The sequence below is a fragment of the Panulirus ornatus genome, chromosome 69 (genome assembly GCF_036320965.1).
Source record: "Panulirus ornatus isolate Po-2019 chromosome 69, ASM3632096v1, whole genome shotgun sequence".
Classification (NCBI taxonomy): Eukaryota; Metazoa; Arthropoda; class Malacostraca; order Decapoda; family Palinuridae; genus Panulirus; species Panulirus ornatus.
In genome coordinates, this window is record NC_092292.1 from 20506175 (window position 1) to 20521610 (window position 15436).

Here is a 15436-nt window from a genome sequence, read left to right on the forward strand (position 1 = left end):
TGTTGCTTGTCTTATCATATTTCCTCTCATGTTTAGCTTCTCCCATTTATTCTTCTTCGCTTTTATTTTCACAGTGATTTTATCGTTTATGGTAACGACTTCTTACATGTCTTCCTTCTTATTCTTTTGTTGGTCTTGATGATCTGTTTTCTTCTTCTTTTCGTCCTATTTTCTTCCATCATCATCACTCACATCTTTCCTAGTGTCATGGTATCACTCATCAGTGTTGTGTCTCCCACCGTCGTCGTTACTCTATATTGCATACTTCCTTCTCATCTTCATCACTATCTACGACACTATCACTATCATCACCATCTACTACCATCACCATCACCATCATCAACGCCTCCAATCCTTCCCAGTTTTGTTATCACCACCATCATCATCCTTTGAACTATCATCACCATTACCATCACCCTTCCCACCCATCACGATCGTCGTCACAGCAGTGACTATCAGTCACCATGTCTACCATCACCATCACCACTACCACCATCACTACCATCACCGTGCCACCTATACAGGTATGTCCTCACGGCCCAGCAGTTTAACACTGTGACAAGCAGATAAATCTATTCCTATTGTCATTCTAGGGTTCTTTTATAAGATCTTGCCTCAACTACCAGTCCTGTCTGAATACTCCTACCTCTGGCAATTTCTTTACGTGTGGAAATCATAAAAGGAGGAGGAAGATGTCGAAAAAAAGGAATAAGAAAAGAAGAGGAGGAGAAGGAGGTGGAGGAGTGGATGGGAAAGGAATTCTGACTCCATTCTTATCCTAGTAAAGACGTTCAGTGGTGTACCGAGAGAACGGAAGAAAGAAACGAAGAGAGAGAGAGAGAGAGAGAGAGAGAGAGAGAGAGAGAGAGAGAGAGAGAGAGAGAGAGAGAGTAGTAGTAGTAGTAGTAGTAGTAGTAGTAGTCGTAGGAAAGAGCCCCAGTTCTGTAAACTTTGAGACACGTTCTGTACATAAAGAGGGTCTCATAACCACCTACTATTACCAAGCTGTATCATGCGACATATCCAGCAAGATTACCCCCCCGTAGCATTAATCTCAACATTTTCAAAGACCTTATCCCCGCCTGTGAGCGGAACCCAGATAAGACGATGTGGAGGCAGGCAGATGGCCCATGGAATAAATCAGGCAATGTTGAATCTCGAGACGGCGACACGGAATTAATGGGAATTAGATCTTCTGGAAGCTGTAATAAGGCCGTGAGGATGTCTTCATGATGCTATGATAATTTCCAGGGAATTCTTCTGCTGAGAGAGAGAGAGAGAGAGAGAGAGAGAGAGAGAGAGAGAGAGAGAGAGAGAGAGAGAGAGAGAGAGAGAGAGAGAGAGAGAGAGAGAGAGAGAGAGAGAGCATATCGGTAAGGGAAACGAGATCTCGGTGACTAATGTGTGCGCTGATGTCACGATACTGAAATGGGTCACTGTAGGGATAGGCATTTGGTTACGTGGGAAGGGGTCAACATAGAGAGGGGGTGTAACGTAGGAAGAGGGGTAACGTGGGAGTGAGGCAATATGTGTAGGAAGACATTAGCACAGATTTCAACGGATATCTACATCGATATCCTTCGGTCATAGAAAGGATGTATGTCTTTGAACCTACCCCAATAAAAGACGAACATTCTAATACCCATCACAACGGAAACGAACCTGAATCCTTTTACATAAGTGAATATATGCGAATCCGAGAGTCTTAGTAGAATATTAAAACAATTAAGAAGAATTCGGTACGTCTGGTGATTGCCTATGGTCTCAGATATAAGAGCGGAACCATAGTTCATTTGGACGGGAGAGCCTCACTATGTATTACCACAACAACATTACCATATCCACCGCATCACCAGATCTACCTCACCCACCACGATCACCACACCACCACCACACACACCACAACGTCCCACACCACCACACACACCACAACGTCCCACTCAACACAGTAGTCTCTCTACAGATAAATCCCATATAAAACGGGCTTTGTTATCCTTGTTGCCATAAATATCAACAGGATTCGTACAAACAACATTTCATTGTAGCATAAAATTAGTTGCCACAGGGAGTGGTCATTAGCCGGAAACTCCTGTGTTGGCAATGCCAGCGATGGTGTCCATGTGGAAATTTTTCCGAGCGTTCCTGTTATAAATAATAATAGTTTTATTTACATATAATTTATTAGGTAAACCAATGCTCTATATTGTTGCCGATGCATGCGAACACGTGTGTGTGTGTGTGTGTGTGTGTGTGTGTGTGTGTGTGTGTGTGTTTATCTTTATCTATGTGTTACGAGGACACAGTTTACACCTGGTCTCTGGTTGCCATTACTGGCACAGGTCGGCCCGTGTGTATGTGTAGTGTTCTAGTCTCTTCTTCATGGATGTGTGTATTGTGTAATATGTACAAGCACATGTATATGCGTTTGTAAGCAATGCAAAAAAAAAAACAATAAAACGTGTTCTACAAAATTATATTCGTGTGAAAGTATAGATGTTTATCATTGTCCATAAACATTGACGTTGATATAAGTTAAAGGCTCTATTAAAGGCTGTAAACCATTCACATTCTGGAATGTAGTTGTTAGTTTCTGCTGCACTGACCTTAAATCCAACCACCGATCTTGAGGATCCGTAACAAATCCCTCACGCGTCGCTTACAGATCTGAAAGTTAGGGAATTTTTTTCCCTATTTTCTATCTTTTAGCAATATGCTTCATGATGTATAAAAACCTATCAAAGATGAAAGATATCATTATACCTCATTCGTGCTACGTAATAAAGTCTCAATTCTTTTTGATATGATAACGACCATTGAGGAAAACACTGAATAGATGCGTAGTCCTGTTTGTGTTGTGGTTGATCTGAAGGAGACCAGACGAACATGGACGGGTCACGTTTCAACAGAGTGTGGGATGGTAGTAGACGCTGGATGGATTTACAAAAGGTCGCGTTTTTATTTCCGTCTGTTTATTTGGCCGAGCGTCCCTTACAGAGCTCCTGGCAAACGTAAATCTCCCTGGATTTTCATAGGACGTGGGGAAGAAGACGTCTCGGGCGACAGTTCTGGATTGTGGGAGATATTTTGAGACGTCATCCCCTCCCGACGTCTGAAGCGACGATGTGGAACTATTTTTTTCTTTCTTTTACTTATGGCGAGTGAGAGTGAAGAGGTCAGATGTGGCCAGGTTTAGTATCCATCCTCCGGTTCCTCCACCTGTCTGTCTGTCTATCTATCTATCTATGTATCTATCTATCTATCACTCCCTTCTTTCCTCCATCTATTTTTTCTTTCTTCTCCCCCTATCATTTATATATCCCTGTTTCCTTCTCTGTTTTTCTTCCCTCCCATTATCTTTCCCTCCCTCCTTCCGCCCTCGCCCCGTCCTTCTCTGAGCCGAGGTGAGTAGTAGGCGGTGTTGAGCTTGCCCTCACCTAGTGTGGTGACTGGTGGTGAGAGATGATGGTAGTGATGAGTGATGGTGATGGTTCATGATAGTGATGATGGTAGTGATGAGTGATGGTTCATGATAGTGATGATGGTAGTGATGAGTGATGGTGATGGTTCATGATAGTGATGATGGTAGTGATGCGTGATGGTGATGGTTCATGATAGTGATGATGGTAGTGATGAGTGATGGTGATGGTTCATGATAGTGATGATGGTAGTGATGAGTGATGGTGATGGTTCATGATAGTGATGATGGTAGTGATGAGTGATGGTGATGGTTCATGATAGTGATGATGGTAGTGATGGGTGATGGTGATGGTTCATGATAGTGATGATGGTAGTGATGAGTGATGGCGATGGTTCATGATAGTGATGAATCGTGATGGTGAGGGTTGATGGGAGTGCTGGCTGGTGATGGTGATGACACAGCAAGGATGATGACCCGAGGTGAATGTTAACTGTAACAGTAAAATCCCGCACATCACAACAGTCTCCCAGCCCTCTCTCCTCTTCTCCTCCCACTATCCCACCCGTTGGACTGTACGGGACAGCATCAATGCATGGCCGCGCGCCAAAATTCCCTGAGGGAATATTGCTGCATATATTCTCGCTCCAGTGATAGATTCCTTGACGCTGTGTTTACCTGCCATAGGTGGTTGTTTAAGAAAAAAGTAATAAGATATTCACATATGTAAAACTCTTAAGCTTTCATAGCGTTATAGACAGGTAAGAAATATTTTGTCAACTTAATATCGATTAAACTTCCGCTTTTGATGTAGGCTAAATTTCTTTTCGTTCCCTTGTGTTCGCGCAAACGCGAATGCAATAATGTAGACTGTATACGACGTCTGTCTACAGCCTGGTACCAGAGCTGACCTGACAAGCGCCTCCTGGTGGCGTCTGTTATAAATTCAGTGCAAGCGTCAGGAGGGAGTTATACAATGCGCAGTAGTTTGGTATGTCGCAGGGAAGTGAGAAATTAGCGAAGTTATGCTGGTATTGTTTGCGAATCTAAAGGGCAATAATGAAAATAATGATGATGATAATAATAATGACTAATGATAATAATGACAATGATAATGATAACGACAATGATAATAGTACAAGAATAATACTATCATTATCATTACTATCATTATTACTAATACACTCACAGTGCAGTCATCACACTTGCTCTTTACATATTACTCAAATACTAATTCTGAATGTCATGTTATGAGAATATCATACTTGTGCCTCATGATTATAATAATTGCAGCAATTTTGGTTCAGTAAAAAATGAGCTTGGTCCCAGACCGTGGTGTGGGGACAGAGAGAAGCCCACGGAACCACTGTAAGGTATTATCAAAATGATAATAGTGACAAAGCAGGTGATAACATCAACAAATACAAGAGTAAGTGCTGACAGATAATGGCTATAATATATATATATATATATATATATATATATATATATATATATATATATATATATATATATATGTTAGTCCACACGTCAACCTATCCTTTCTCACTCCCAGTTCTCCCTCCCAGTGCCTGGAAGAGATCACTCCCAGCTCTCCCTCCCAGCGCCTGGCAGGACTCTAGCAATTATATCTTGCCTTCACCTGGAATAATCGGGTCAGCGCTCCTATATTAACAGGCTGTGGTGAGAGGACGCCCACCCTCACAGCGTCAACTCAGGGATCTCAGTAGCCACTGGGTCTCACCTTCTGAGGACGACGCTGTCCCTCGCTGAGGAGGATAACGTAAATACTTAGGTGCGTCTACAACTCCTTCCGTTGCTCCCGGTCATCGTGACTCATGTGAAAAAAATATTTTCCTCCTCGACGTTCAAGACTGAGCAACACCTAATCATTTACTTTCAGGTGTCACATAGACTCACCAGCAAGTAAATGATTTATCCACTTATCCCAAGCTCTCTAGTAACTCGAAGGTTTAAACCAGTTTTCTTTATTGCTTCAGGAGTATTACCTCATCCACTGGAGGTGTTGAGCCAATCAGATTATGGACGGATCCGAACCCCTGTTGACGAGATACAGTGGCTAGATTAATCCCCGAGGACACAGTCGCTATTATTGTTTACATCTGCGGGTGTGGAAGACTTGCGCTGGGAGCGAACGTTTGGTTCAGTTAAATGGTATTCCTCTGAAATATACTTCTGTACCTATTGACTACCTCAGGTTTGCAGTATATTTACATATGGAGGTTCTACTGTTAATATGAGTCAGAAAATGAAAACCAGGGGAATTCTTTGGGTAAAATCTATAAGTTTTTATTCGATGTGATTGTTGTTTTTGTCTTTCGTAATGTAACACAAAAGTTCGCTCTTCAAGAATTTTAGAACCATTCTTGTGCAACGCATTGACCAAAGGTGTTATCAAGACCGGGGAAAAAATGGAATGAATGCTAATTTTCTTTTTTTCTGAGAATAACAGGCTTTGTATCATCTAAAAACAGAGCCTTGAGTAAGCTGTCTTTGGTGAGGAAATCCAGATACTGTACCGAGGTTAAGACTTCCCCTTACGCTGATTGGCGGAGAGTAGGGTGTGGCATGACGTATGCCGTGACGTCACGGAGCTTGACAAGGAGCGCGTGACAAGAGCTGGTGAGTCAGACATGGTGATACTACGTAATTTTGATTTATTTCATACACACACACACACACACATATATATATATATATATATATATATATATATATATATATATATATATATATATATACATATATATATATATATATATATATACTGGAAAGGATCACAATTTTGCGCGTGATCAAGTATATTCCTGAATCCACGAGGAAAATGAAACACGATAAGTTCCCAATTGCACTTTCGTATAATAGTCATATCATCAGGCGAGACACAAGAGAGAAATATAACAGTCAGTTGATATACAACGAAGAGACGTAGCTAGGACGCCATTTGGCAAACATGTGATTATCCAAGATACGCTCCTCATCTAGGGAATGGTTTTGGGTTCTCTAGACTCATAGAATCCGGTTTCTAGGGAGGCAAAGCTAAGGTGACAGTTCTCTTTATGTTATCAACACACATCGAAGTCTACACAAAGTCTTGATCATTCTTCGTCGGTAATACATACAGTGAATACTGCAACATATTGCTACCAGGAAATGGATTCAAATTGATTGCGATTTGTTTAAAACTCGACTGAATACTTGTACAAGTTTTAAATCTGAATTTTGGACAAGTTTTGGGGAAGAAGTATTAGATTTACTAAGTATCGGATCTCATACTTGTTCGAAACGGTAGCCAGTCTGGATATAATTTGCATGTTCTGTGTGCTCAAAATCTGGAAAATATAAACTATTACCAGGAAGTAATATTGCTTCTCCTTCCATAACCTTTCATCAACGGAGTTTGAACTTCGATTACTTTTACTCTGAACACGATGAAATCTTTCTAAAAGCAGTGACGTCAGACCATTTTCCAAGGCCCTTGTCCCAGTTTGAGGCTCCTGATTAGGATATGACCAGATCTTCCCTGGCCTGGCTCCGTCAGCAAGAAACAGGGGTTTGCATCACACTTGTCACCCCGGAGATGTGACCTGCCCTCCCTCATTAGCTAAGATGAGGCACACCAATATTGTTTGGTTTAAGTTTAATTGGTTAAAGGGAACAATATTATGTAACTTCTTGGCTGATTATTCCTGATGAATTCTCAGTTGTTCGGCACAATTGGTTTGAATTATTCGCTGATTATTTTCCTCTTTTTTCCAAGCAAACAAAAAGAGACATTCATTCTGTCCTTTCTGTCTTTTTATAATTTCCTTCCGCATCACACATTTCCTTTGAACTCTGTCTTATCTGTTATTCTCTTTTTCCCAAGTATCTCTTCTCCATATTATTCAATATTCTTTTTCATTTCTTCTTCAAGACCATACAGCTGTCATCTACACGCTGTTATCATCTTTATTTGTTCTTCCCTCCTGTATTTGCGCTATAGTCACCCACTCAAATTATGACATTAGCATCAGTCAACACTACTGTCTTCTGCAACGTCACGCCTGACACTCCCGAGCCGAGACAAGAGTTTCTATTACTTATCGCCCTCCTTGATGCGTCTTGACTACCTTTACCTCACCTCCCGCCCTTCTTGATGCACGTCTTGACTACCTTTACCTCACCTCCCGCCCCTCTTGATGCACGTATCGACTACCTTTACCTCACCTCCCTCTCCTCTTGATGCACGTGTTGACTACCTATACCTCACCTTTCCATTGATGACTGTATGACTGTTTCTAGGACGTGTATGTAGGCTTGTTGTCGTCACTTGATTCCACTCCTTTCTCTTTATTTCTTTACATATCATACCATCTTCCATTGCTTACGACAATTTCTGAATTAATCTCACATCTATTCCGCTCCTCTCCTCTTCATTTCTATTTCTTTTTTCTGCCTCGACTAAATTTTTTTTTTTGCTTGTATTTTTCTTTGCTAATTCTCATGAATTCTGAGAAGTAAACTTCTGCTAAACCTAAGCAATCAGATCAAGTGGGCTTGGGGAGACTATTAATGAATGAAGATATTTTTAAGGAATTTCATTATATATTTAACGAAAGAGTAATAAATGTTGTTCGCATGTACATAGTATCTTCAAAGCATGAAACGTAATAAGTCCAGTTCTTATTACAGTCGTTCACTTACGGGACTTTGCTTATAAGTGGATCACATTCTTGTCCACTTAAGAGCGTCATCTTTCTTAGACTTATCCAAACCACCTTCTCTCTAAAAGGAGACAGATAGATAGATTAATGAAATATGTTAAAGGTAGATAGTATAAAGAGTTTTTCATTAACTCTAGCGGAACTCTTTACGAGGTCTTGGACAATAGTTTTCCTAGTTCATATCGTCATTGTGGAACCTTGCACAACCCGGGTTTTCCTGTTTGATTCCTGGTTTAGGCAGGTTTGTCAGGGTGTCACGTACTATGTTAAGCGCAAAACTGGTCACTCTTGTTATGCCGAGGCTTTGGAAGGAGCCCAAACTCATATTAAGGTTAAGGACGTAACTCCCTGCGACAAATGCAATGGGCGTCGGCTAATGCTATAGTTTCCCCTGCAACGACCACAATACAATAGAAAACGCGTGTTTGCCTCCCATGTTACCATGGAAATTACGTCATTCAGTGGCCATTCATAGGGCAGGGATATTGTCTTTTTATTTGTTATGAATTTTCCTGGATTACAAGTTTTCTCCAGTAACTCTGTAACTAAACTATTTTATGGCGTTTGTGTGAGCGTGGGTGTGTTTGTGTGTGTGCGTGTGTGTGTGTGAGGGAAAGGGACGTTTTTCTACGTAAGAGAAGCATTGTTTTTTGTCAATATTTGTTAAAACCCTCGGGCACGAGGGTACTATCCTTGAGCATGGAGTACGACCTTTGGGTATGATGATCTGGTATTCCAAGCTAACCGCTTGAGAGCCACATCATAGGCCAACGTGATCACGGATCACGCCGTCATGGTCAAGGCTCGTACCGTTGTACACAAAGGTCGCACTGTCGTGCTCAAGGGCTTTACGGTCGTGTTATTGAGCATGGCGCACCTAAAGGGACACATCATTATGACGTCAGAAAGCTGCTACTCCGTGCATGGGCAACGAACAGTCACACTATCGTGCACAGACGACGTGTAGAGCTATAACCTACATAGTGTGACGTAAGCGCTACCCCTCAACAGTCTGTAGGGAGAATATAGTGTCATTGCAGCACGCACAGCTCTGGTAAAGGACCAGATATATCCACATGATAGACTATCGGAATCAAACAAATGTATATTGCGACCTTACGTAGCCACACCCACATACTCACAGATGTTACGCCGCAAACTGTCAACAGCAGGCGAGCAGAGCACCGCACCGTCAGTATGTAGAACAACCACAGTTACACAGCTGTATAACTGAGCCTTACATAGCAACCTTACAGCGATACCATGCATAACGAAAGGACATAGCCACCCCATGCTGCATATTATATTCTAAGATACCCTGCACCCTGTATGGCATCTTAACAGAGCTACAGATCCCTGTATGGCATCTTAACAGAGCTACATATCCCTGTATGGCATCTTAACAGAGCTACAGATCCCTGTATAGCATCTTAACAGAGCTACAGATCCCTGTATAGCATCTTAACAGAGCTACAGATCCCTGTATAGCATCTTAACAGAGCTACAGATCCCTGTATAGCATCTTAACAGACTACAGATCCCTGTATAGCAACTTAACAAAGTCACTTAAGAGAACACAGCCACCCTCAGACAACGCACACGACCACACTTGGATCTCTGGATGAGAATATTTCCGTTCTGAAGGTCTGTGTGGTGGGCGGGAGGCGTGACCCAAGGACATTCACAGACGTTGTGGCTCCACCACCGGCCTCTCTAAGGACACGAGGGAAATTGGGAGAGGACAAGGGGTTTGTAAGGACACGAGAGAAACGTATAGATATATGAAAAAGCGTCAATTTCAGATATGTAAACAAACGATCGGCAGCAGAAACGTTGAAGAAAACGTTAGACCACAGAAAAGGAGGTGAATCATCGATTGAAGAGACATAGTTGATCAAAGAAATCGCTCATGTCAAATATGAAAAAAAAATCTTCCATGTGTCAGAGTAGAAACCATCTGTAGATTCTACTCGAAACCTTTCATGGATCAACATAGAAACCTTGTCAAGATTAGAGGAAAATCTTATCATGAATGAGGATAGAGAACCCATCTTGGACGACATTAGAGACCATCCATGAATTAAAGAAATTTTTTCTGGGTGATACTAAAATCCTTCCTCGTAATAAGGTAAATAACTATTTAGACGTAAGCTATAAACGTGTTGGTACTCTCGATTATCTGATGTAGAGTAACTCAAGGCAAGGTTCATGTTCAAGATGCCTGCCATCTTCTAAGTTAGAAACCTTCTAGTTTCAGAAACCTCTCAACGCTTTAGTTTGTAGAGTATGAAAGAACATAGTACAGGCTGCAAAAAGTTGTTCTGAACTGCTCTCTCTCTCTCTCTCCTTTCCTTTATCTCACATTCACACTTACCAATCTTCTGGCTTTTGTGTGTGTGTGTGTGTGTGTGTGTGTGTGTGTGTGTGTGTGTGTGTGTGTGTGTTCTTATTTTCCTAAGTTCCTACACTGATCTCATGTATCTGTACATACAATATGTCTCAACATCTGAACGTATACATATTTGGTTCGTCTAATGTTTCTGTTGGAAGATAAGAAGATACAATTGATTTCAAAATTTTTCGTCCTTAATCTTAAAGTCGCCAGTCCTGACCCACTTGTGGGTTTTCGTCGGGCTAGTAAACAATAAATTTCTGGTTACGCTTCTAAAACATCTATGTCTAAACTGATCTAAAATATCTATTTGTAACTGACTAATATGAAAAGAAGCTTCTCTAAAACCTTGACTTATAGTGTTAGACAAATTTTATGAACAAGTGCGTATCAAAACAGTTGAAATTCAATACACTTTCTTAACATTCTTTCCTTGGTGGAATTTTCGAAGTCCAAAACCCTCTCACAAAATTCTTTCCATGACAGATTTTCAGACAGATATTTCCTACTGCTCTTATCTAATCTGGAGAACTAACTAGAAACCTCGCAAGAGACCGCAGGTTTCTATTGGGCAGATATTTCAAAGTTTCCTCCGGGTTTCGACACAACACAGTTCTGTCCTCTATGTTGTTGGTGTATTTTTGCTTTATACTGTAAGTCAAACATGCGGGGTAAACAAGTGAAAAACAAACGCACGCGGTATATAAATGCAGAACAAATAAGGTGGGGGTCGAACCCAATGTGAAAATAAAATTGCGCGACGCAAGAAGCGACCTTTCAGATGATGTGTGTCTTGTGTTGCAGGTAGTGTTGGCGATGGAGAGACCACGCGCCAGGTGGTGGAGGAGTGTTGGAGTGCTGGCGGTGGCGATGTTCGTGATGGTGCCGCCGGTGTTGGCGCAAAACCTCCCTCCACCCTGCGATAGGTAAGGCATCCTCTCCTCCACCCAGCTCCGGGGAAACCCCTGAGCCAGGGGTTCACACACAACACCCTTGGCAACACCCTCCCTGGTGAGGGGCTGATGTTGTGAAGGATGTGTAAGGTTGTGAGTTCCGTGAGGAGGATCTTATTCTTTCCCAGAAAATATATATATATATATATATATATATATATATATATATATATATATATATATATATATATATATATATATATATATATATATGGATTTCCATATTTTTGTTTGTTCATATAACTGTGGATACAGATATGCATATATAGACAGATAGATATATCATTAGATGGACAGACAGTTTTATTGGAAAATATATGGACGGAGGTGACAACAAATGCTAGCAGGGGTAAAGATACATTCTAGACAAACAAAGACATGAAAGATAGAAAGAATAGACAAGATTTTCTGTTTTCCTTTTTCCACATACAGCCCCGGGGACCTGACAGAGCATGAGCTAGCTACCTGAATGGCAACATGACGTATCTTAAAGTAAATGTCCTGCAGGCAGCAGTGTCACGCGGGATTGTGATGCACGTACATCTATACAGGAGCCAGTAGCACATGATCTGGTTATCTTGACGAGGTGAAGTGAACCTCTGATGTACAGGTCGTCAAGGACCCTTCCTCAGCACTAATGGAGTAGATGAAGTGCCTGACAGCTTCCCAAGTATTACGTAAACTAGAGCTTGAGGCCGCCCTCAGAATGGCTCACTGGTCAACGTTGTGGCATGACCATGAGTGACTCAAGGGGAGTGATGTTTACATCATGGGCTCGGTCAAGTACTTCCTGGCTGAGTGGTTCGACCAAGACCACTGTGGGAGATTATTGATTCAGGAACAAAGGTTCGAGAGGAGAGCGTGAGGCACTCTTCATGGAGGGTTCTGGATGTACTTGAGAAGGATTGACTCAAGTCAGTGGAGGTGGAGTTGTGTCTCGTCGAGGAACTTGAAGACAATGCTGACGTTAGACGAGAAGAAGGTGCTATTGATGACCAGGTAGTTGACGGGACAGCTGATGACTGGAAGTCATAGGAAAGTTGATGGAATGAGTCGAGATGGCAAAATCACTTCATGAATAACTGATAGAAAGATTGATGAATAAATGAGAATGAAAGGGTACAACGTGGTTAACAATATCCACGATGGTAAAGCGGATTAACAGAGCAGTTATAGGTAAACAGTAACCTTGTCGATGAATAGAGAAAAGGTAGTAGAGTTTATGATTAAAAAAAATGAACTAAACGACATGAATGCAGATGTGAGGATGTGGCTAGCAGTATAAGAGATGCCATAGGACTTATAGATGGAAGGGAAAGACAAGGTTGATAGAAAATCAAAGCAAAATACCGCAAGAATCATTTATCTTGAAGGAAATCTGTGGAGAGGGAGAAAGACCCTCTGGAGCTCATCTTCGATACGTCCGTGTTCGAGATGGTATCAGTGTCTCGCTCTGGAAGCGACCTTATTCCTCAGTCTTGGTAAGGGAGAAGACGGTCTTATCTCTCAGCCATGGCTGGGAGGGAGATCTTTCATCCTTGGAGTCAGAGTTGGCTTAATCTCCCATCCTTGAAACGCTGAGTTCGTTTCATATCTTAGTCTCCAAGTAGTTAGATAAAACAAACCTCGTAGGATCTAAACTACCTCAGCCTCACGCACCATCTGCATGAACTCAGCTCTGCAACATCTGAATGACCTCAGCTTCGTAGCATCTACCCGACTTCAACCTCATCACGTTGAGACAACCTCCTCTCACGGTGTCGAAAGGAACTGAGCGGACCCGGAGGACGGAGATAATGCACCAGCATCAACATAAACCAGGCAAGAGTCCGCTATTAATTCCTGAAAACATTACGTTGGCGCTGGAGACGCCGGCTCAGTGAGTTAATTAAATGGAATTTTGTTAATTAAACGAGACTAACATTTTCGGCTGCTGCTAATGTGGGTTTGCTTCACAGCTGACAACACTGGATCCGAGGAATCATAAACCCTGACCCGACACTTTGCCAGTTAATGTTAAAAATCACCAAACTTAACTGGAGTGGAGAAGGAACAACAAAACAAATCTGTAAAATTACCTAATTTTAGAGGGGATGTCCGGAGTGAGAGATTTCCTACATTTCCATAAATAAATCGACTGATTAATTAGCAATTTGTTTTGATCTGAAAAATTGTCGACATTTACTTTCAAAATTACTGGCATTAATCATTTTCGGAGTAATAGATTGATCTCTGATAGGGTTTCCTCTGAGTAATTATAAAATGGTTTGTTTTATTGTTTTACTGTCTCTCAGCATCGCGGTGCTGCCTCTCAGGTTACATCCACTGTCTCCCATGCGATAAGATACCCACTAGAGCCCAAGTAGATTATTGGTTCTGATGAGGTTAACTGTCAAAAAGTCATTGATTGGTTGTTGGCAGAGATCCTCGGACGCAATATATATAATGGGTTTCAGGTCAGAAGCTTCTGTGAATGGTAACGTGGGAAAGCGAAAAAGAAACTTTCCATTCAAACAGTAGAATCAGTTCAAGCGGACCATAAGAATGTAAGATCAAGATGAACCATAACTCCAGCTAACAATTATATAAAATCAACCTTCCATCATTCTGACGCTATACCCCGACACATTCATCCATCAGACCAGACGGACCAAAAAGTGAGGTGGGGAAAAACTTGAATTACAGTGTCGGAATAGGTCATGAGGAGCAGCAGTGTTGGGGTGTGGGGGGCTGCAAGACTCGCCTCCCTGACAATAATGGTAATTCTGCATGATGAGAGGAGCAGGAAAACTTCACGTGTCGTCTAAAACATATTTCGTCTTTGCGTCTGATTGTTGCGTTGTAGTTTGAGTTACGTGCCCATTTTTCCCATGAATTTAATCTATCCTCATGAGCGTCTGTGTTCACTTGAAGATTTGCAACTTCTTGAGCGTCTATGATAGCGTTCTTCTCTTTTTATCTCTAGAAATATACGTCCATTCGACGCTCAGGAGTGACGCTGCTGATGTGAGACGTCTATGTGCGTGCACGTCTGAGATCCTAATTAATGCGTTCTTACCTTTTTGTTTCGTCTGCGTTTCAGCGCTCCGGTCGTGCGTTCCTTCAAACACTGTCATCTCCGCCAGACGAAGAATGTCTCCCCGGGGCGGGACCATCTTCCCCGCCAACTGGTACCCCTGCACGACTTCCCGTCCCGGCACATACCCGCTCCCTCCCTCCTTCCCTCCCTCCCAGTAAAATACCCGGTGCTCTGCATGGTCCCACGGCCCCGCCATGCGTGGCAATACCGATGCTAGAACGGCTGTGGTGCAGTGCGTCCTGTTCTTGTAGATATCACGGCTATGCCACACGTGATGCTGTGGGCGATAGGATCACTGCTATGTGACGTGTTGCTCTGGGTGGTATCAAGACTGTACTCCGCGGTGATCCAGATGATAACACCACAGCTCTACAGTGTATAATGCTACATACGGTTACCATTGTATCTAACATAACATGTAGCAGCATAAGTCCGAAATGTATGACCAATAGACGAAGGGAAACCCCATGATGGATGAAGGACACAAGTCCTTAATTCATTACTCATGAACAAGGGACATAACTCCCCAACACATGACCTAAGGATGATGGATATAACACACTGTAATGCTTATTATCATCACCAGTTCTAACTAGTGCTATGCATCCCCGGCCAGAGGACGCGGCTCAACTGATCTGCGTTCACCTTATCAAACTCACATCTGTGTAATCCCTTCATCCGTCAGGGTCGTTCGATAATATAACATCCTTTTAGCTTTCATCTTACAGGTGTTTTGTGGCAACGGAGAGTGATGGTCACAAGGATAATGCGCGTATCATGAAAATCGAATCGCCATTCTTCGTTTCCTAGAACACGGACGGTTTCCCTACAACCTTCTGTCTGCCATTCCCTAACGTTGCCCATGAAAAA

The 15436-nt window shown here is 42.1% G+C and overlaps 1 protein-coding gene across 1 annotated transcript in view; it reads left to right on the top strand.

The window, feature by feature from the left end:
• LOC139747650 (trehalase-like) overlaps nucleotides 1-15436 on the top strand; it is a 109090-nt gene that overhangs the window by 51478 nt on the left and 42176 nt on the right. The window contains exon 2 of the mRNA XM_071660215.1: nucleotides 11339-11460. Coding sequence (XP_071516316.1) covers nucleotides 11339-11460 — 122 coding nt within the window. The remainder of the gene's footprint in view (nucleotides 1-11338; nucleotides 11461-15436) is intronic.